Genomic DNA, 24,481 nt, shown 5'->3' with positions numbered 1-24,481 from the left:
TTTTATGCCTTTTTATTATAACATGTGACTTCTTTTCAAAACCAGTATCACCATTTCAACTCTGTATGGGACAACAAATTTAGTATGAATACTTTCTGGTCTGAGCTTTGGGATAAGGTTAAAAGAAATCACATCATTCACAACTGGGCTTTTTTCTCCCTCAAACAATATATTTTTATTAATTATTAATTATCCATGTGTTTTATTAATCACTATTCTTATTTTCCTCTCTGCCACTTGTCACCAAACATCTTAGTTAACAAAGTATTGTGATGATTGCATTTAAATTAAATACCAACTAATTTTTTTAACGAATCATGTACAATTTTATGCAAATAAGTCAGTGAGGTATTGACATTATATTCATATTTGTGTACAAAGGGCTTACTTATAGTTTTTCTTAGCAACAGCCATCTATAATAAATGAAGCTGGCAACACAGCAATAAGAGAGAAGTAAAGTTATGCCTGAGTGAGTGATTATGCCGGCCTTTTCTGTGTTGGCTAAACTCAGTCATTGTTTTTTTCCTACTTCAATATTTCCACTTCACTGTCTTCAATAAGCAGAACCAAGGAGGAGATAGAACTCGGATCCTAGTAGCTATAACTCTGCTGAATTGTTCCCATAATTGGGTTTACGAAAGTATTCTGTAGATGATATATTTCTTTATGAGGTAGCTTTACAACAGAAATTGTTCACACAGATCACATTATATGAGCTGTAACCCAGAGGCCAGTGAAGTGAGTTTAAGGCTGATTTGAGCTTACTTTGGGTTGACCTGCTATTATTTTTACGGACAGTTTCTGTTGGTCTTAGACTTAGCACACACGTCCATTTGTTTGGTTACTGTTCTACGAGCCAATTGGTGACATGGTTTGACTCAGATTTTGGCAAACAAGAAAAATAAGAGCAAATCTTTTCTTTCTAGAAATATAAATGTTCTTAAGATCCCTAAAAGGATATTACCCGACCTACAGATGGGAACACATAAATCAACTTTGAAAAACAAAGAGGAATATTCAAATCCACTAAAGAACAAACCAAGTACCATTTGCAGTGATTGTTAGCAAAGCTATCTGGTTGCTTCAGAAAGGATTTCTGTGGTGAGAATTGACTGGTACATGAAGTACAGGAACCACCTTTGGCTACAATTTCAGAAACCACATTAATGATTTATTCTTGCATATCTCAAATGAACTTCCGACATGAGAGGATCAAGGAGAACTACCTCAGGCCTTTTACAACCTGAAAAAAGATTTAGTCATTGTGAAATTTTCTACAATTGTAATAACACACCAAACATCTAATTTGCTTAAAACCTATTAACCAAATGCCATTTGACGTCAAATACAGTAAAATACACACATGAAAATCATGTGGAATCATATGTCATTTATAATAGGGAAGCAGTGATTAACCAAAAATTGGTGTGGTCGGTACTATCCGTCACAGACCCAGCCCAGACAATTGGCTGAATCATTTTGCTTTTTTTTTTAAATGAATAAAATCCATGGTTTAGGCCAGGCGCAGTGGCTCACGCCTATAATCCTAGCACTCTGGGAGGCTGAAGCGGGTGGATCGTTTGAGCTCAGGAGTTCGAAACCAGCCTGAGCAAGAGCGAGACCCGTGTCTCTACTGAAAAATAGGAAAAATTAGCCGGGTGTGGTGGCACGTGCCTGTAGTCCCAGCTACTTGGGAGGCTGAGGCAGGAGGATCCTTTGAGCCCAGGAGTTTGAGGTTGTTGTGAGCTAGGCTGACACCAGGGCACTCTAGCCTGGGCAACAGAGTGAGACTCTGTCTCAAAAAAAAAAAAAAAAAAAAAAAAAAAAAATCCATGGTTTAGGGGGAGCTTCTTCGCTGTAAAACCCAAAGGCAAAAATATATCAATCAATCAATAAATAAGTAAAACCCCAGTCCCTCATAAATTTGTTTCTGCCTGTTCTGTTTCAATTGAATAACTTTAACACAGAGAAATTGTTTCTAGAACTAAGTTTCCTTACATGGAAGGCAGCTGTGAGTCCTATGCCAAAACTGCTGGTCGAAGTCACTTTTCTAATTGAAAGAGTTGCTTCTTAGCTGATTACAGCCAGCGTCATGAGCACACACAGCAGGGATGTGGCTGGAAGGCAGTGTGGTGCGAGGTCTGGCGGGAGCAGGGGCAGCTGCCTGCACAGCTGTGCGCTCTGTGTAATTCTGTGGTTGGAGTGGGAGGTATCGAACAGCCCTGGGCTCCCGCAGATCCACAGGGGACGTTTAAGTCTCTCCCTCTCAGAAATAAAGATTTTTGCCTTGAAACTTCTGGTTGTGTTTTCGTAAAATCAAAACAAATAATTAGGGCATTCAGTCGAGGGAACAGACAGAGGGTGAAGAAAAGGAGAGAGGAGATTATAGAAGAAAGGCACGGCCTGGTTATTTGCCTGCCTTGGGCCAAGTTGGACTAACGCCCCACATGGCATTCCACAGGGTTCTAGTGTGAAGTACAGTTGCTTTTAGCTTAAAATGACACATACCTTCTTGAAGACTATTGTCAAGTGGAAGGTTAAAGTGAGGCCTAGACCTTAGTTAAAAATTTTTGCAACTCAAAAATGCCTGTAAAATTCAAGCACTCTGTCTCTTACTGATGCATCATAATACAAGCAGTCCCCGGGTTACGGATGCCCCAGCTGACGGCGTTCCGTACTGACCAATGGGCTCCCAAGGCTCCCCTAAGGATAATTTACAATTAACTAAATAACTCAGGAACTAGTTTCTTCCATGCACGTAAACAAACCCACATGGTGTAAGCGGTTCATTGACGCAGCATCTTTACGCTCATGGCTAGTCTCATAGATGGATAGAGAAAGCAGCTGATAGAAACACAAGAACTCCAAGAGTCAGATCTAGAGCCAAGAAAGTTTATGACAAAAGAATGAGCTGAAGCCTTTCACCTCATGGAAGCAAGATTTGCAAACCTTGAGGGGCAAGATTGTAACATTGAGCAGTTCCCAAAGGTTTACCGTGCAGTGAGTGAGAACATCAGCTGCTATGAGGCCATTTGTAATGCAAAAAAGAAAAACGCTGTGCAAACAACCCTAGATACCTTTTTCAAGAAACCGACTGCAGTGGTAAGCTCCCCTCCTTCAGCAACAGACTCGAACCCTGATTCTCTCGCATCCGCTCCACGTTCTCCTGCACCGTCTCCATCATCACCTTCTGATTAATGTCACCTACCTTCTTGCCTCGAAAATGCCCCTTCCGGTAATCAAGCATTGATGCAGCATTAAGTGAGTGTTAACCTAATTTCTTTTTGAAATTTCTCCTGTCTCCTATCTAAACTTTTTGTATGTGTTTGTTTTTATGTTCTGTTTGTTTGAATTAAAAGAAAGAGCACAATAGTTCCGTAACTTCTTATTATTAGAGTTCAGGGGTATTATTATTTTTATTACAGTATTACACTGTATTATTATTATCACATGCAAGCCATTATAGTATTGTTGTTGTTATTATCATTACTATTACCGTACATGTGCTCTTCATCAGAGATCTGAGTTGTATACAAACCCGACCTAAAGATGTTCTTAGGAACGTGTCTCATCCATAACCCGGGGACCACCTGTATTCTAAGGAGACCACATTTTGTACAATGATGGCAGTTGATAGTGGAGGCACGAATATGGCCTAGATTTACAAATTGGTAAATGCTGTATTTCTGGTCCATTAGGCTGTATTGAGTTTTTGACCATGGCAAAGGCAACACTTTTGGGAGAATTGGTCTGTTCTTCACATTTTTGTTCCTGTGCTTTATTTTTGCCAGAGCTACATATCTAGAGCTGTCCCATTCACCCAGACCACATCTGTTTCTTGCCTTTGAATAGCACTTGGCTGTTGGCAAAGCATTTTACATTTGGTTCTCAAAGGAGCAATGAAAATTAGGCAGAGTGTTATCCACATGTTATAGGTTTCCAAGGTTCAGAGAGATGAATCGGCTTATAAGTCGCAGACTTGGGTTTTCGAACCAGGAAATCTCCAAACCCATCAGAGAACACTGGTGTCCATTACACAAAGAAAAGATGCTCCTTTCGATTTTCAAAAGCTAAGACTGTGTGATGTTTTAATGTACTCACGTGACCTGTACGGGTGGCCTCTCACACTGAAAAGCTGTATCTCCTCCCTCCCTCCCTCTTTTTTCCTCCCTGTATCTCTTTCTCTGCTCTTCTATTTTTCCTCTCCCCACACAACACATCCTCCAAGGTCAGAGGATTGTTGGAATTTCTAGTAGGTTCTTCTCATGTCCACACAGCCATTTGCAAAAGATATTTCAGGGTTTATCCATTCAACTTTAGTCAGAGGATAGATGATTCATAATGTAAATTTTCCTTTCAGAGTCTGAGGGCAACTTTCTTTCTCATTTGGGGCTACTCCTACTCATTCTACAGCCTGAGCAACAAAGATTGAATAGGGATAAAATTTAGCCCCAGGAAAATGTGCTCTGGATGTGAATGTTTCTGAATTTGTGACTTGTTTGGTGTACTCCTAGGAATAAAATGTGGTCACCAGAAGGGCATAATTTTTTTTTTTTGTAGTATCTTGGAAGAATAGAACAAAGATGAGGCAGAACAGATAAATATAATAGACCTCATTCTCTACTTTGTGGTAACAAATTATCACTGTGTTCCAGGCATTATTCTAAGTGGTTTTACATTTGTTAAGTTATTTGCTGTTCAAAACAAAAGTCCAAGACAGTCTCCATCATTAGTCCCATTTTGCAGGTGAGAAAACTGAGGCAGGAAGAGGTTAAATGTCTTACACAATGTCATACAACTAGTAAGCAGCAGAATGCAGATCAGAACCCAGAAAGCGTGGCTCCAGAGTATATCTGCATAACCATCCTGGAAAAGAAGGATCTTTCTCACTGCTCCTCTTCCACTCTGTGCAGGCCCCCCTCGGCAGGGGCCGAGGCACCTTTGCCTTCATGGGTCCCTTGCACCACAAAAAATATTAAAAACTGTATTTATTACTGTGCTGGCGTAAAGACAAATATAATCCACAGACTAGATTATATTCATTTTTTTCTTCTGACTTTAAAAGAAATTAAAACATTGTTGTCGCATCTAGAAATGTTAGTGTGGCTCTGGGCCTACTGCACCCAAGGGCTAAGTTGGAATTTACACTTCGGGATTTTTCATTTTCACCTTGACTCATATTCTGGTGAAAGAATAAATTTGCCACACTGTTATCCATACAGAAGTAACAAAGTGGGATTTTCTTGCAAATACTTTTTCTGCATTTAGTACTAGCATCTAGAAAACCGCCAGTTAATGTTTTCTAAACTGTAAGTTATAAAATAATTAAGATGGGTCATAACTAGCATTTTTATAATGAAAATATGGATGGAATGGGAGTGGAAAGGGATGAGATAGGATAATATAGAAAACACCAGAGTACATTTTCACCTTATAAGGGTATTTGGGGGAATATTTTATTCTAATTATAATAAATATGTGTGCAACAACAAAAATAAATAAATGGGACCTGATCAAATTAAAAAGCTTCTACATAGCCAAGGAAACTATCATTAGAGCGAATAGACAACCTACAGAATGAGAGAAAATATTTGCATGTTATACACCCAATAAAGGGCTGATAACTAGAATCTATACAGAACTCAAGAAAAAGCAAGAAAAAATCAAACCACCCCATTAAAAAGTGGGTAAAGGACATGAACAGAAACTTTTCAAAAGAGGATAAACTAATGGCCAAGAAACATATGAAAATATGCTCAACATGTCTAATCATCAGGGAAATGCAAATCAAAACCACAATGAGATATCGCGTAACTCCAGTGAGAATGGCTTTGATCAAAAAGTCCCAAAACAACAAATGTTGGTGTGGATGTGGAGAGATAGGAACATTCATACACTGCTGGTGGGACTGCAAACTAGTACAGCTTCTATGGAAAGTAATACGGATATACCTCAGAGAACTAAAAGTAGAACTACCATTTGATCCGGCAATCCCAGTACTGGGTATTTATCCAAAGGGGGAAAAGACATTTTATATAAAAGACATCTGCATTCGAATGTTTATCACAGCACAACTCACAATTGCAAAGATGTGGAAACAACCCAAGTGCCCATCAATACATGAGTGGATTAATAAAATGTGGTATATGTATACCATGGAGTACTACTTAGCCATAAAAAAAATGGTGAACTACCTCTTATATTATCCTGGATGGAGCTAGAGCCTATTCTTCTAAGTGAAGTATCACAAGAATGAAAAAACAAACACCAAATGTACTCATCATTAAATTGGTAGTAATCAATCAACACTTATGTGCACATATGTGAAGTAACATTCATCGGGTGTCAGACAGGTGGGAGGAGGGTGGAGGGGATGGGTAAACTCACACGTAACAGGTGCGGTGCACACTGTCTAGGGGATGGGCACACTTGTAGCTCTGACTCGGGAGGTGCAAAGGCAATTTATGTAACCAAAGCGTTTGTACCCCTATAATATTCTGAGATTAAAAAAAATACAGTAGCAAATGGCTACTGTCATAAATGTGGATATATCACGAACTCGATGTGAAAAGTAAAAATATAAAATTTCTCAAATGCACTGAAGGTATTCCTAGGATTGAAAGAAACTACAAATAGTCAACATTAGTTTACTCAATTGATTAGTTTCCTCAAATTGATTTCTAAAACCACCATGAAAAGTAAAGATCATTATTCACATTTAAAAAAAAAGAAAAGAAAAAATAAAGCCTATTTAAAGATAGCCTTTTAAATTGAGTAATGGCAAAATACACAGCATGTAAAGTTATCACCTGATGTTTGGGTACAAGGCGGGTATAGGGTGGTTGTCCAGATGTCCTTGATTCCCCTCCCTGACCTCTCTGACATTATAAGCTGCTAGAAGGTGATGTCCTGTTTTCTCTTTCATTGCCTGTAGGGCGAAGGATTTTTGTGGGCCTTTGGTTCTTTTCTCCTAAAACAGTGAACCATCATTTCGTACTGTGTTTTTTTTCTTACTACTGATTCCAACCATTTGCCTTCTCAGGACTAAGTTTGTAATTTCCTGCTTTCTCTTCTTTCACTTTTACTCAATTCTGATTTTTCGTTTCGCTGCCAATTATGGTTTCATTTCTGAGCATTCATTTATTAATCCTTCTTTTTAATTTCCCAGAACACATGCTAGTGTAAAGCATTTGCAGTTAAAACATAACATTAGCCTTTTTGCAGGCACGGGGCGGCAGTCCGGGCAGAGTGACCAGCAGCGGTGTTCTGTGAGCCGCAGACTGTCGCAGGTGCTCCCGATCGGGTCATCCTGGAGCCGTTTCTTAAGAGGCTGAGGTGACATCTTGGGGAAGAAGAAAACAGTTCCTGCCCTTAGGAAACTGTTCCCCCCATCCCGCTCCCCAGCAAACTCGAGATTTAAAAAAAATGTATAGAGCAGCGCAGAGAGACCAAGAGCCTCGGGCAGAGTGAGGGGGACCTCAGCGGACAAGGGCAACTTCTCCCTCCTGTGAGCCCTGCTTCCGGTTAGCTCGCTCAGAGGCAGGCAGCCCCCACCATTACCGGAACTGGTGCCATCTTTCCCTCTCTTGCCTCTGCTTTGCGTTTCCATAATGTGAAATTCATGCTCAAGCTTAGGTTACAGCGGGCCGCCCCCTTAGAAATATGCAAAGACTTCAAGGATGACCTTTTCTGTTCACAAGGAGGAAGATTCCTCCTCCCCCCTACCACCAAGAGTTCGTATTGCCGGAACAAGGAATAGAATCTCTTTCTGGGGAATGCTTTTGTGTCCCTGTTGATTTTTACAATGTTTTTCTTTTCTTTGACTTGAAAAATTTCAGAGTAACACAAGTTTATTATTTTAAAAATATCAAATGTAGAAGTACAGAAATAAAATCTTTTTTCCCCAGAGGAAATAAATAAATACATATGTGTTATATGGGGTGATATAAAGTGTATTTCTTGCAGTGAGTCCCAGCCAAATATTTTTTTAAATACTGAAGTAGGATACATTCCTAGTTCCATCTCTTTCTTTCCTTTAGCCATGTTCAGCTTGAAATGTGACCTCATAGCTAAGTGGGTAATATAACCTTGCTCTCTTGTGGCAAATCATAACCATTAAAATTACAAGCTTTGAAGTCATAGAAAACATGATCCAAATTTCAATTTTTCCTCTTAGTAGCTCCAGTGCCTTCATTAAGTTATTCAACTTCTCTGTGACTTCATTTCTATGCAGATAAAATTAGGATAGTAATAATGCCAATCTCATAGGGTCATTGGGAGAAATAAATCCTTGAAACAGAGAAGAAAGTCCTGGACACAGTAAATGTTAGTAAATGCTCTCTACAGGGTAACAACTCAAATATTTATTTCTGACCTCATTATTTTTTTATTTTTATTTTTCAGTGACAAGGTCTTGCTCTGTCCCCTGGGCAGTGTAGTGGTACTATCATAGCTCACTGCAACCTCAAACTCCTGGCCTCAAGCAGTCATCCTGCCTGAGCCTCCCAAAGTGCTGGGATTACAGGTGTGAGCCTGTAGATGTCTAGTAGACACCTCACACTTGACATGTCTTTGAACTCGTGACCATTCCCCCATGCCCCCAAGTGGCCTTTCTATCCTTCCTATTGCTCAGGTCAAACCTTTGAAGTGCTCCTTGTCCTCTCCTTCTCTTACAACCCACATTGAATCCATCATGAAAGCCCACTGGTTGTACTTTCAAATACATATGGAATCTGACCACTTCTCACTGCTTCTGTTGTACCACATTGATGAGCTACCACTGTTTCTCCAGATTCCTGTAATAGTCTCTGCACTGGCTTCTCTGTGTCCATGTTGCTCCACTCTAGACTGTTCTTAACATAGCAGCCCCAGAGATCCTTTAAAAACCTATCATATGGTGAGATGACATGACCTGTGCTCAAATCCCTACAGTGCTCCACATTCACTAAGAGTAAAGTCAAAGTCTTTGCAATGGCCTACCAGACCTTATCTGATCCAGTCCCTGTTCACTTTGGAATCTCCTCTCATAGCCTTCTCTCCTTTCCTCACTCCTCTCCAGCCTCACTGGGCTCCTTGCTGCTCTGGAACACCCGGGTTTAGAGCCTTTCCACTGCATTCCCCCAGCACCGTGTATTGGCATTTCTTATTCTTTTAACTGCATTGAAGAACTTTGTGTAAATTCCTTCCTCTCCATGTCTCCTCTCCTGCAATCCACTCTTCTTCTTGCTCCTATGTGCCTGACCCTATTAGCCTGTTTTACTCATTTTTGCCTTAACACTTATTAATATATAACATACTACACAATTTACTGACATAGTGTTTATTGTCCACGATCCACTTTTAGAAGTTAGAATTCATGAGGGTAAGATGCTATTTATTTTGATCACTAATGTATCCCATGTCTAAAAATGGTCTGCTACATAGTTAACTGCTCAATATTTTTGTTGAATGAATATTATTACATTAGTATTTCTTCTCAGCTACCCCCCTACGAAAAAAAAAAAAAAAACGCCAAAAACTGCCCAAGCGGAATAAGGGAGAAACTCAAGAATAACACAGCCCTTTCTGTACCTTTGACCACGCCATAATTTAACATTAAACCAACTTGTGATTTGGCTGTTGGAGATACAACTCATAATGGACTTTCCATATCTATAAACGGCAAATGAGCACATTGATAAAGTTCAGAATAGTTTCAAAACCAAGATATAAATTAAATCCTTGTGTCTACAGTTACAGTCCAAGCATATACTGTCAAAGATTCTGGTGCTGAATAGTTAGTTTGATGTATACAAATGTGGCGGAAGAGATCAATAGAAAACCTGCAGGCTTTTACTCAGTATTTACATTCATAAATGTTAATCAGCTACCAGCGTGAGAGTATTCCTGTTGTCCTTCTGCAACTTGTGTAGAAAGTTATGTGAATCCATCATCATTCAAAAAGGTCATAAAATTGATTTTGTCTTTTATTTAACTATCCTTCATTATATTGAATACTTGTAAGTTAAAGCAATTAAAATGTCAAGAGGGCCCACTTTCTCCCACCCCCTGAAATCAAATCCACTTCAGCACCTACCAAAGTAGGTGGGAAGAGTGATGAAACAAAATATGAAAATGCTAGAGTGTCTTTCATACCCTACAATAAAGAAAATGTTATAGCAATTGTTCTTTCAGGCCCTCTTTTGTTTATATAACATAGCACCCTGGCTGTAACGTATGTCCCCTTTTTCATTTCATTAACTCAAGGAGAAAAAAAGTCAGTTGTGTAAATTATCTTCTGTTCCCACTTGAATTTTGAGTCTTTTACTTGTACACTAAAGAATGATCATGAATAGAAGTTGCATACATCAAAGAGTAACTCCATAAGTAACTTTAAAATTTTTTTGCTTTAGTATTACAATATGTGTGAAAATGTATTAATGTGCATCTGCTGCATTTATTATGACCAGTAGTTTATGACTCCTGTCAATTTATATGCCTGTGAAGAAAAAGGAAAAAAGTTCTTTGTAGTTCATGGCCAGGTCAGTGTTTAGAAGTCAGGATTATTCTATCTCTGAATTCCAAAGGGATACTTTGCAGCTTGGTTAAATCCTGCCACTTAGCTGGTCTGCCTACATGTTTACCTTCCCTGGTAATTTGAAAGGGTAAAGGGAAATTATAGATTTTACACACTCATTTAATTATAAGCAAGAATAAGTTAAAAGACTTGAAATGCCAATTAGGAACTAGATTAGTATTTAGTTTTCTCACTCTCCCATTATTGCTAAGATTTCTCCAATATATTATTTAATCATACAACAAATATCTATAGAACATCAACTCTGGTAAGACTCTAATTTCTTAATATTCAAATTAGAAATATTTTAATTGATATGTTACATATAAGTGTGCCTATATAATATATATTTATTCTTCTTCTAACTCAACATATTTCTATAACTTTGCTGTGATCAAATACTTTACTTCTTATTGTAATTATGCTATTTTGTGTGTTTTATATCATAAATAAGACTATGTATAAAATCAGTAGTATAGTATGTATCCCATAATACAGCTAGAGTTAGAAGTACCAGTTATTTTTAGATTGGGTGGGACTTCAGAGATTTTAAATCTAAATCTCTCATCTTAGAGCTGAGTGCATAAAGCCCCAAAAGGTTAAATGACTTGCCCATGTTCTTAGGAGAATGATGCATTAGAATCAAATTCTTCTGACTCTTGCCTCACATTTTTCACGTAAAACACACCTTTGTGGGCTTTTATGTAATCAAATTATATGGATATATATGGACAAACCAAAGAAGTAATTTACCATTTATCCATAAGATAATCATAAATACAATACTTACATGTTTTAAAAAATTAATAATACTTAGACCAAAGATTCTAAGAAAATTTAATCACCCAGCGTAGATTTTGTGTTCCAGTTGTCTCATAAATGTATGAATTGTTGTTGAGACAATGACATGGTAAACAGCCAAATTAAATATTTATGTGAAAGGGCTTCCCATTTACTCATAATGTTAATTGCAGTGGTCCCTTGGTATCCATGGGGGACTGGTTCCAAGATGCCCTGCAGACACCAAAGTCCATGAATGCTTAAGTCCTTTACATAAAATGCAGATAACCTATGCACATCCTTCTGTATATTTCAAATCATCTTTAGAGTACTTATAATACCTAATACAATGTGAACGCTGTGTCAATAGTTGTTATACTGCATTGTTTAGGGAATAATGGCATGAAAAAAAGTGTGTACATGTTCAGTACAGATGTAACTATTAATTTTTTTCTTTGAATATTTTGAATCCACAGATGTAGAACCCATGAATACAGAAGGCCAACTGAACTTACTTTCCTGTACCATTTTAATATACTTTATATTATGTGGGTCGATCTTCATAAATACCACCTTAATGCATGGCATTATGAGATTATCAGGTTAGCTAGCTTTAACTATGACACAGGAGGGAAGACCCCCACACTAGAGGCTCCCCATCAGCCATGAGGTGAGACATTTGAATTCTGGCTACTACGTATGGGAAGCAACACTTAAAAGGAGAGTTTGGGCCCACCAAATAAAAGTCAGACCCACATGGTCTGCCTTCAATTTGAAATCAGTAACAAAAAATATTGTGAGGGATATATTGGCATTCTTCAATGAAAGCATGAAGGAGGATGCTTACTAAGACCTTTAGCTGGTGAAAACTATCTCAGTTTAGCATGACAATAATATTCACAATTTGCTCAGGGACAGTTCTCTTTACTAAGTGATAATAGCACAATCTGAGTTGCCATTTGTCAATATCATGGCCTTCTTAACTTAGCTGAAGGATAAAGAGCTTCCTTCTCAAGAAAGGTAGAAAAGAATTCTCCTGAGACTCGTTCATCCTTGTAGATATCAGAGCCAATTCCGATTGCCCTTATCCTCCAGGCCTGAAAAAGTAGAAGAGACCAGTGGAAGCCAGAAACAGCTATTTCAGCTTTCCAAAGAGGCTAAGTATTCTGGGGTTGACCATGCCATTAATTTAAAATCTCTCCCATACAAAGCAATTCTGAAATATCAACAGAGGTTAACCCCCTTGTGATTAGAAAAGTACTCATTCTCAACAGTGCCCAATATTGGATTTATGTTTTATTATAAACACTCCTAAACCAACAAGATGACTTACCTCCTTTCTTTCACCTCCCTTTAAGAAATTTTAGATGTGCTTAATTCTACTTACTATAACACTTTCATTCACTTTAGTTTATAATTTGGAGAACCTTTCAGTTTCAGCATCTTCTATGTATCAGATGCTCTTCTACATATTGCCAATATAAAGGTACATAGAATACACTGGCCCATGAGAAAGTACCTGCCAGATGAGCTGCAACTCTTCATTGCACTGACTTCAATGCAGTGAATGAATGACTTCAGGAGGCAAGGCAAGTTTTTTCAAGCAAAATATCAGTGATGTTCATTACTAAGTGAGAATACAATTAGAAACACTTGCTACTGATAGTGTGAACATACTCTTCTGTTACACCGTGTCCTTTTAGCATATTTGAATTTCTCAGGGAAGAGAAAACCTCTTCAAATGCTTTAAATGTTTGATGTGTCTGGACAACCTTCAGAAAATACATTGACTTAATTTTCTTTAGCATTTTTACCATCTTCAAACAAATATCTATCAATATCTGTGTCTATTAAAGGCTGAGAGGAAGTTAAAAACTAGAAAAGGGGCTCTTTCAGAAACATAAAAGACAGAGTTCAGAAAACTTCTGTTCTCTACTCTTTCTATGGAGGCTGAACCTTGAAATTAGCATCTTCATAAATTGACGAAAGATCCACATTTTGGTGCCATTCTTTGACTGACTTGGGACTGTAGGTGAAGGAATATATCCTTCACTCAAGCTGTGGAGTTATTTCTGAAATGCTATTAAGTTCTGTCTACTGTCAGAGATAGGGTGTAGTTGAAGAAATGTTTAAGTCTTTAGTTAGTATTCAAAATGCCCAATCCACTTTACTTGACAATTGGATAGATTATTTTAAGGGAGTAGGTACCCAAAATGATTTTATGATAGCCAAGCAAAATGAATATATGTATATTTATTTTCTTGAAGCTCTGCTAAACCTCTAAAATATCAAACATAGATTTCCATATAATAAGTGGTTGTGGAAAAGCAAATACTAAACATAAATGGTTTAAACTAATAAAACTTTCTCTGGAAAGAATAAGCAATAAGTGACTGGGGAGGGAGAGGAGTGGGAAGAAAGGGCAGAGGAATGCTTTCTTGCTTAATTGTTTATAAATTGTTAAGACATACACAGAATTCTCTCTGTGTTCAGATTATGTAATTTATTGGGAGTGTGCGTGCTTCTCTGTTCAGCAACACTGATAACGACACTAATAGTTTAATTACAACTTGCTGCTCAAGGAGATAAACAAGGCTGTTTGCTTTTTAAACCAGGGGTTACAATTACTTTTAAACGCGGGGGAAAGGCGCATCTGTGAGTAGGTCTTACTTTGTTAGGAAAGCAACCAGAAACCAGCTGGAAAATAAACAAAGCCCCGGGAGTGAGCAGTCGGTGCAAAATTAGAGCAAAACTGCCTGATTTGAGCAGTGGAGCAAGAGGTGTGAGGCATAGTAAATAGGCAGCGAATGTAGGTGCGCAGGAATAGAAAAGTTTTTGGTGGCCCCATCTTCTGCGTTTTTCCGGGGGTTCCAACACAGAGAGGGAATGAGCACCAGTCCCTCTGCTGTCCACCTTACAGTCACGTCTCTGTCTCACTGTCCTTCGCTTCAGCACCACGGAGGAAGGACAGCTCCCTGACCGCAGTGCAGAGCCCCCTACGACTGCCCTTCCTCCTTTAACAACACCCTCTCCTCAGAATTTCTCTTTGTTGCTGGTGTCTTTCTTGCCACTTTGCATGTAGGGGTACTTTAGGGGACATATGGAAAATATTGGCTGCTTGTCTGGCTTGCTTGTTTCTAGATGAAAGGGAGACAAGTCCTGCCTGAGCCAATCTTTTAATTGGACTCCAGAGCAATTTAACTAGAATAAAAGATTGCAAGTCACTGGGTCTAATCTAGTGGCAAAGTGGCTCAATGTAACTGAATAGTAGCTGAAACTTGAAACTCCTTTTTGGTACTTTATTTTACTGTTTTGTTATAAAAGTACTAGCACAAAGTAAACAGCTTTTACTAACAGCTCTTTCACCTTTTTCCTCCTATCCTAAGCCAGACACTAAGGGAATACACAGTCAAGTTTGTTAGCAAAGGGGTCAGTAGAATAATTCCTAATATCACTGAGGTGGGAAAACAATCTTGGTCCTAAAAGAAACTCTTCTCAGTCCTTTGCAAAACCCCTAACAAATATATGCTGAATCTGGAACATACAGGTAGGGATTAACAGTTCCAAAGTGAGCACCATGGACTACTCCAGCATGCCACAAAAACTGCCAAAACTTCCTCGATAAAGCTCTTTTGTCCTCAGCCCACAAGCCAGAGGCAAACATTTAAGAAATGATGGGATACGTGTTATATTTTTTAAAAAAAAAAATAACCCAAATCACCAAGACAGGAAAATTGCACTCCAAGGCATTTGGCCACTCTGGCACATTCGGTCATCATTCCTCCAGCCATAAAGACATGGTTGCTCAGCCAGTGTGTCTTGTTTCTCTATGCAGAGTTTTCTCTCTTGTTCAAACTTTTCAACAGGACATAAAGTACCCGTCAAATAGCCATCATTTGAAGATTCTCTTTGCTCCAACACATGCACACACACACACACACACACACACACACACACCTCCTTTGATTCGGTCTCATTTTCAAGGGACTAGGTCCCTACAGCAAAACGTATTGTATGCTTTCTAAACTTATTTTGAAAGAGAGTCTTCAGGGAAACGCCCTCGCTCTTTATGCACTGGAGTTGCCGCAATAGTAAGAGACCCTGCAGAAGAAGAGACAGGAGCCAGGGCTGAGGCTTAGGTGTCATTCAGAAAGGGCAGCACCATGAAGTTAGTGGCAAGCAACTTCCTGCCAGCGATAGCGAGCACCGCTAGTAAGGCACTGGGGGCTGAGTTTGGAGCAGCAGCAGCAGAGGGAACAGTGGACTCTGGGCTATTTTTGGTTGGGTAACCCTGAGAGCATTCAACTGAGGCAGTTTTGACTGATTCTCTCAGTCCTCTTTTTGCTCCTTCCTTCCTCCGTCCCTCCTTCTTTCCCTCCCTCCTCTACCTCGGTTACCCTTTGCCCTCAGTTCTCTCTGGGCCACTTTGGGCACCAGTTCCAGTGGCAGCATCAAATCCCCGAACGCGCGCCCTGCAGCCCACGCTGCGATGACTGCTCCCACGGTCGCCTTCCAACTGCTGGGTGCAGGGAAGAGGTTCCGTTCCAGCCGTCGGCCCCGCCCCCTCTCCCCGGTCCGACACTGCGGCGGAGGCCGAGTCCACCCGTCAACGTCCCCGGAGTCTGGCTGTCACCAACAAGTTCCCCCCTGTAGCAGCCTGGCCGCAAGCCTCACCCACGAGCCTCCCCGCCCCCCGCGCACAGCCCGCGCACCGGCACGCCGCGCGGCTCCGGGGCGCTCCCGGCAGCATCCTTGTCACTGGCGGCACTTTCTTGTCCTCACCGAGGGGGAAGCCCGCGTGTGACCCGGGCGGATGCGGGGCCCCGCGCGCCGCCCTCCCCCTCCGCGTCTCTCGCCCACACGCGCGCACACGCGCCGTCCTCACACGGGCGACACAAAGAGGAGCGAGCGCCGGGCAGGGGCGGGGAGGGGAGGGCAGGGCCGGGAGGGGCCGCGAGGGGCGGGGGCGGCGGCGGAGCGAGGCCGGCCGGACGGGCGTCCTTACCTGCCCCGAGGTTGAAGGAGATCCTGGCCTCCGCGAGGTACGGCGTGTCGCTCTTGGAGCGGACTCTTCTGATGGGCCGCCGGTCTATATCGTCCTCCGAAGATGCCGCCATTAATGTGGGAGGCAGGAGCAGGGTCGCCCGGCGAGCTGAGAGGGAGAAGGAGAGGGAGAGAGGGAGAGAGGCGGAAAAGGGGAGGAGGGAGAGGAAGAGGCTCCCACACAGGGAGAGGGGGAGGGGAGAGGGGGATGGGAGAGGAAGGGGAAGGGGTGGGGAGGGAGGGGGAAAAGAGAGGGAAAAAGGAAAAAAAGAGGGAGAGAGAGAGAGAGAGAGAGAGCAAAGGAGAGAAAAGGGTGAAGGGAGAGAAAGAAAATCCGTTAAGGATTTGTGGACTGGAGCAGAGATCAGGCTATCCCTGGCTTGCGCCCGGGGCTCCCCCTAACTCCTCTGCGACCACAGGGCCAGGCGGGTCGGTGCTCCTGACCGACACCCGCCTCCCACCTGCAGCCCCAGTTTCCAGCCCTTGGCACAGATAGGCTCATGCGAAAGGAAGGACTCCCAAGCAAAGATGCCCAGTCAGCACTGTGCCCTCTCCCGCCAAACGCACTTACTCTGCTCTTCCAAGTGCGCGCGACAGCAGTCTCTTTCGCCCGCAGGATTCTCTAGTGCGAGCACGCGGGGCCTGCCATCCCGGGTCTGGCAATCCCTGCCTGGAGTTTTCACCCCCGGGGTGCAAGCCCTGGTCCCACTGGTCATGGATGAGGGCGTTGAGCCCAGCGTAGCCCTCTGCTCCCTTTCTCCCAACCAGGAGCTCAAATAGAGGTAGAATCAGATCTGCAATCCTCAGAAGCTCTCTTATCTAACCCCTTAGGACTCAGCGGTGGGGTGGAGGAAAAGTGTCTACAAGTTTGGGAGCAGTTTGACAGTAAGGTTTCTAGAGTCGATATTTTGAATGGAGACTAGGCATATTCACACAGAATTGAGTGGCCCTCTTTTATAAGCACTAACTTGTGGGATGTGCTTATCTCTACATAAATACCCATTCATCCGAACCTTCAACTTCCTCTATATTTGGTCACTCACAGCACAAAGAATAGTGTTTGGATTTGACCTGTGTCTCTACAACCCACACCATTGTTTCCATAGGGAGGGTGATGAGAGGACTTCACATGTCTTTGAACATCTGCGCAGCCACCTGCAACCCTCCCTGTACCATAGCAGAAGAACATAGAAAGGTTTCCAGGGTATGAATCAGAATGGTTTGATGCTCCTACTGAACCTATTGATGGGCTAAACTCTTTTATGTTTATCTTTCTGCAGCTGTAGTCACTTAGTCTTTTTTGTGGCCTGATGTAGCCACTCTCCAGTGCTCACCTGGAGTACACAGATAAATCTTACCTTGTTTCCCTCCCTGGTACAAAGGAAATCTCAGTGTGGAGTCAGGCCCTTCAGTCTCAGAGGAAGCGCGCCTCTGGCTGGGCCAGGCTTCCCTGTGCCCTGCAGCTGTCAGTGCTAACTGTCCACTCTCAGCTGGTATTCTCTCACCCTGGAATCTTCTCTCCACGTTGGTCTCTTACCTTCACATATGCATAGTAACGATTCATTTTAGGAAAAATATATCTGCCCTTGGCCTTGCTGCTTCCTCTTATTTCTACTATACTATTAATATTTCCTTTCCATTCTGTTTAACCTGCCAGTGGGACTCTTGGCCCCTCAGGCTCCAATTTTTCACTCCCCATCCTGTTCTTTTATCCCAGTCTGGTGTCTATCCTCACCACTCAACCCAAGTTATTGTAAAGGTAGACAACATCCTTCTAACAGCCAAATCCAATTCTTTCCTGGCTTCTCTGAAATACTTTGTAATCTATCCTTCTTGAAATAATCCCATCCTTCGGCCTGCCTGTGCTGGACTATTTCCCTAATTGCTTGATTTCTAATTGCTAGCCAGTTCTCGGTGTGTTAATTTCAGATGCTTATCCTGGCATTCAGGGCCCTCCACAACCTGACTTCGTCCTGTCTTTCCATCCTCACCTCCCACTATTTACCTCCCATCACGCCAAGGAGTCTGGCCCATTTCCGCATCCACACCTTGGCTCATGTGGCACAGCACACGTCTCTTTGCTGTAAGCATTCCATGTTTGCTCTCAGAAATGTAAAGTAACTAGTCCACCAGCCCATGGCATAGATCCAGTGTATAGTAAATGCTCAAGAGATATTTTTTAATAAAGGGAAGGGAAGAAGAAGAGAGGGAGGAAGAAGAGAATAGAGAAAAGAGGTGAACGAGGGTTACGTAACTCGTGAGTAGCTGAATTGGGGACTAAATCCATGTCTGCCTGATTTCAAATCCTGTGCCCTTAGCTAGTATACTGATTTGCTAAGTATATGTATTTGGTTGATTAGTCACCTTTAAAATTCTCTTTCCTATGACATATGCCTAATTATGTCCCATTTATCTCTGTTAAACGTCGTTTACAGGTGGATGCCTCCTGTTCCAAGAGACACAACGAGGTCCTTTCGCTCATCAAGTGAATTATGAAAGTTAACAGGTTTAGATCACTAAGGCTACATTCAATATTATGATTACAGTGTTTAGGTTCAGATTCTTAAGGAAGTGCAAAAAGTAAGGAAATACACAGTTCTAAATAGCATGTAAACTATACCTCCTTTGAATTAACACAGCCTATTTGATTATTCGTAATGTTTGCAATTCCCTGACACCTTGTATTTTCATTCATCAGCCATGTCTCTAGAAAACTGATACAGTCATTTGGAGGAACACTTACAGCCTTGGCTTTCCCAGTGTGTCTTTGATTTTACATGATAATGGTTCTTGATATAGAGCAGTACTTCTTTGGATTTGTTTCTCATTCATTTAACATTTTAGAGGATTAGGAACTTCATGTTGCTACCACTTAAGGTTTATCCCTCTTCAAAGGAGTTTAAATGCCTTTTCATATTATTTCATTACAGACTACTTTATTATGAAAATAATTCTAGATAGATACACTTTTGACAAAAATGGGCATAAAAACACTACATCTATCTTCGTGTTCTTGAATTCTTTTATCACATTTTCGTTTCTGGTTATTGTCTTCCATTTCTTGGCTTCCCTAATTTACTTTCTTCTTCTTTGCTTTTCTTCTAATTGTTCCAATTCTCTTTTCACTTTACTTCTTTTTTCTCACATCTTTCTTTAGTTCTTTCTAACAGTTACATTGTAGATCCTTACATAGTAGATCCTTTTTTCATGTATCTCCCTCTTATTCTATAGAAAGGACTTATTTTTGTAGGTTTGTCCCAATATTTCCACATTCTTTAATCTCTGGAATTCCTTTCATGTTCATGACCTTTTATCATAGATATTGATTGAATGATATTAGTGGAAGAGCCCTGAAGGTGGGAATCAGGGTTGGTGGGTGCTGTTCCCAATAGTCCCACTACCCCACCAAGTGACACTGGACAAGTCACTCTACCAGTATGGGTCTCAGTCACCTCAGCTATAAAAATGCAGAGGTCAGATAAAATGACCTTAAAGGCCCTGCGTAGTTCCAATACTCTATAATTATTTGCATCTATTCTTACATCTCTACTCCTTTCTGTAAATATCCATGGCATATTTTGTCTCTTAATCTATTATGATAAAATATATTGTTCCTTTGATTTGTACCTAATCATAATTGGGAAACCACATGGGCTATCCATTTCTACCAGGTGATTTCATATTTTTCCGGTCTATTTTATATAACTTTGTATCTTTTAGAATCTATTTTGTTCTCCTCATACTGTTTCCATCATGTGGTAACACCCACATGATTGTTTGTATGTGTGCATGTGTGGATGTGGATGCATGTAAAGAAAGGATTGAATTCAATTGTGACCTCAGCAACTTCCAATTATAGTTTTTTCCCCCCTCCACGGTTGCTTTTTTCTGCATATGACTGCTGGCTTGGGAAGAAGGTATTTTTTTTTTTCTTTTCTAAAGTCAGTCAATATTTTAACACTGTGGACACTTTTATGCATATTATATCTAGATCTAGAGCCAGAGAAAGAGAAGTGGCCCAGTAAGGTGCTCAAATCAACACTTTATGCTTCCATCACTGCCATGGAAGAGGATGGAGGTAGGAAAGGGAGGAAGAAAGGAGGCAATATTCCATTCTCATTAGGAAAATTTTTTGGTGAGTAAAGTTAGTCCTTTAAAGGTATTAATCAAAGTGTGTTTCTAGGACTCCCCTACATAAGAATCACTTGGAATACCTGTTAAAATGTTGCTTTTCCAGGCCCCCAATTTGAACCTACTGAATCAGAATTTGAGAGGATGAGACTTGTGTACCTAGATTTTCAAAATATTCCCATTATGTCCACTCTCACCAGTTCTATTTAACATTATACTCGAGGTCTTGGCCAGGGCAATGAGACAGGTAAAAGAAATTTAAAAATGTATGATTACAAAGCAAGAATAAAATTGTTATTAGTCATATATGTTATGATTGTGTACATACAGGATCCATAGGAATCCTCAGACTATTAGAAACAATAAGTGATTTTCACAGTATCTCTGGATATAACATTAGTAAAAAACATCAATTTTGTTTCTGTATACTAGCAAAATTAGTAAATGAAATTTCAAAAAAAATGCCATTTATAATAGCATTAAAACTATCAAATGCCTATGAATAGATTTAACAAAATATGAGCAAGATCTCTACATAAAAACTATAAAACATTGCTTAAAGAAATTAAAAAGACCTAAATAAATGGAAAGTGGGGCAAAAATACCATGATCGTGCTCATGTATTAAAAGACCATGACATTGTTAAGGCATCAGTCTCTTCAAATTGACCTATAGATTCAATGCAATTCCAATCAAAATCTCAGTGTTTTTTTTTTTAATTTGACAAGCTGATTCCAAAATGTATATGAAAATGCAAAGGAATAAGACTAACCAGCACAATCTTGAAAAATAAGAATAAAGCTGGAAAATTTATAGTAGAAGATGTCAAGATATATTATAAAGGTAGAGGATACAAAAACAGAGTAAGATAAATAGACCAATGGAAGAGAATGCAAAATCTAAAAATAGTCTCATATGTCAACAGTCACTTGACTGTAACAAGAGCCTCACTGCAATATAGTGGGGAGAGAATGGACTTTCTAGTAAATAGTGCTTGGTCACATGGATTCTGTATGGTGGAAGAAAATAAACCTTGATCCCTACACCTCACACCTTACACAAAATTCAGTTCCAAGTGGACCATGAACTTAACTGCGAAAGGTAAAAAATAAAATTTCTAAGAGAAATTTTTTCATAGGAGAATATTTTTGTAAACTTGGTGAAGATTTTTAAACAGGACATAAAAAACACTAACCATAAAACAATGTAGACATGTTGATGCCATTAAAATTAAGAGCTGCTGTTTATTACAAGATACCATTAAAAAAGTAACATATCAAAATATGTGGGATGCAGCTAAAACAGTGCTGGTAGGGACATTTATAGCACTAAATGCTGACTTATATAAAAGGAAAGATTTCAAATCAGTAATCTAAGTTCCTAACTCAGGAAGTTAACAAAAGAAGAGAAAAATAGATCCAAAGCAAAAAGAAGGAAGAAATTAATAAAGATAAAAGGAGAAGTCAGTGAAACTTAAAATAGGAAATAATAAAAGAAACGAAAAGATCATTCTTTCAAAAAATCAATACGATCAATTAAGCTCTGGCAAGACTAATAAAAACAGAAAGAAGATACAAATCACCAATATCAGGAATCAAATAGGGGCCACCACTGTAGATCTTAAAACCATTGAAAGGATAAGAAATTACTGTAAACATCTTTCAGCTCATATATATATTCAACAACTTGGTAGAAATTAACCAACATGCCCTCTTTTTAATAAAGAAACACCACCAGAAAAGTGGAAAGGCAAGCTGCAGACTGAGAGAAGATATTTTTAACACATATTTGACAAACGACTGCAACCAGAATATACAAAGAACTCATTAAACAATAATGATAAGACAGACAACTTGACTCAATTTTGTAATAAAAAATAGACAAAAGACTTGAACGGAGGTTATCCAGATGTCCAAATAAACATATGAAAAGATGCTCAACATCATTACTTATAGGTAAATTCAAATTTATAAAGCAAAAAAAATCAATGAGATAGCATTACACATCCACCAGTCTGGCTAAAATTTGAAAGTCTCTCAATGCCAAGTGTTACTGAGAATATGCAGGAATTGAGCATTCATACCTTGCTGGTGGGAACATAAACTTGTAATATCACTTTGGAAAACTTTGTGTATGTTTACATAAACATGGGAAAACATACATATACCCTATGACATGGACAAGCATGTCCATAGCAGATTTATTCATAATGGCCCCAAACTGAGAAAAATTCAGATGGCTATCTACAAGAAAATGTATGAAAATAATTATAATATCTTCATACAGTGTCATACTACATAAAAAGGAAAAAGAACAAACTACTCCTATAAGAAACAACATGTATGAATCTCATAGAAATAATATTATTTGTGCATGTCACTCTACATGTTATATACCACTAAAAATTAATTTATAAAAAGTTTCCAGCTTATTAAGATGCACAAATCAGTTTGCGAATTATTGCATTTAAGGTAAGTACTTAACATTTCTAAAAACACACTATTCAGAAAAATTAAATTAATTAAAATAATGTATTAATGACATGGGCTATCTTTATAAATATCAACATTCCAGTATTCCAAAATTCTGTAGTTTTGGTTTTTTTTTTTTTTTAGTGTGTCTCACCATTATTTTTAGGCTATCATCATATCTATTTCTGATAACCATGATCTTTTAAACATTCTGCTCATAGCATTCTGGGCTGCTATAAAAATAGCAAAACAACAGATAAGTGGGTTGGAAATGTATGTAAAGAATAAAGAAAGAATGATGATCATGGCCTTCTTATTATGCCCAGTTAAGCCTTGTTATGCCTTGTTAAGGCAGCATTTACCAGAATGAAGGAGACGTGTCACAAGAACACAGCAGTCAACTTGAAGGGGCTTGCATTGGCCAAATCAGGACGATTTAAACACACACAAAAAAACAATGAAGTCCACTAGTGAATAATAAGCCATTAAAAACAGTTATTCATGAGTCCTGATAATAAGTGGGCAAATAGATAAAAACTGGTTTAAAAATGGATAAATAAATAAACGAAGGAAAGGGAAGGGCTCTTGCTGATGGTAGAATGCTGAGAGCTGACTTATCAAGGTGGAGGAACTGATGGAAGTTGGAAAAATCATCATTTTGTAACCATGAGAGTGAAGATCAAGCAACAAGTGATAATGGATGTTAAACCTAGGAGGAAATTTTGATGATGAGCAGCATATTTCCATGGTCTTAAAGTTTCTCCACACATACTTATTAGTTTCAAAATAGAAATTGGACAGCACCTTGACTGAGTAATCAAAATTATCATCACCAATGAGAGACAGATGGACATTGGGTGACTCCAGATATTATACCTAGAGAAATACATAACATCACCTTTGGAGTATTTCAGCCAAGAAGGCTGAATTAGACCCAAATCTAATCGTAAAAAATGACAGACAACCTCAAAATTAGGAATGGTCTATTAAAAAGAGGAAAGGAACTGGATTTTTCACAAATGCCAATTTCACGAACATCAAAGAAAAATTAAGGGTGTGGAAATGTTCCAGATTAAAGAAGGCAAAAGAGACCTGACCTTGGAATAGACTCTCTACTGGACTCTAACCTTAGACTGAATTTGCCCTAGATTGGATCCTGTCCCGGAGAAGAAAAGTGCTATAAAGAACGTTGTTGACTCAACTGGCAAAATTGAAATGCAAAGAGCAGATTATATTAAGATATCAATGTTAAATTTACTGCAGTTGATAGATGTGCTGTGTTTACGAAAGAGATTATCCCTATTCTTAGGAAATGCACTCTAAAGTTTTAGGAGTAAAAGGTCATGATGGGCTGGGCGCAGTGGCTCACGCCTGTAATCCTAGCACTCTGGGAGGCCGAGGCGGGCGGATTGTTTGAGCTCAGGGGTTCGAAACCAGCCTGAGCAAGAGCGAGACCCCGTCTCTACTAAAAATAGAAAGAAATTAATCAGACAACTAAAA

The 24,481-nt window shown here is 39.6% G+C and overlaps 1 protein-coding gene across 2 annotated transcripts in view; it reads right to left on the bottom strand.

Annotated features, from left to right (window-relative positions):
• PHACTR1 (phosphatase and actin regulator 1) overlaps positions 1 to 24,481 on the bottom strand; it is a 561,725-nt gene that overhangs the window by 518,873 nt on the left and 18,371 nt on the right. For both annotated transcript variants that reach the window (XM_012653162.1, XM_012653161.1), the window contains one exon: positions 16,342 to 16,488. In XM_012653162.1, the coding sequence (XP_012508616.1) occupies positions 16,342 to 16,488 (147 nt within the window). The remainder of the gene's footprint in view (positions 1 to 16,341; positions 16,489 to 24,481) is intronic.

This window comes from Propithecus coquereli, unplaced genomic scaffold, assembly GCF_000956105.1.
Source record: "Propithecus coquereli isolate 6110/MARCELLA unplaced genomic scaffold, Pcoq_1.0 Scaffold416, whole genome shotgun sequence".
NCBI lineage: Eukaryota > Metazoa > Chordata > Mammalia > Primates > Indriidae > Propithecus > Propithecus coquereli.
The sequence above is the reverse complement of the archived record's forward strand: the minus strand, read 5'-3'. Positions and strand labels throughout refer to the sequence as shown.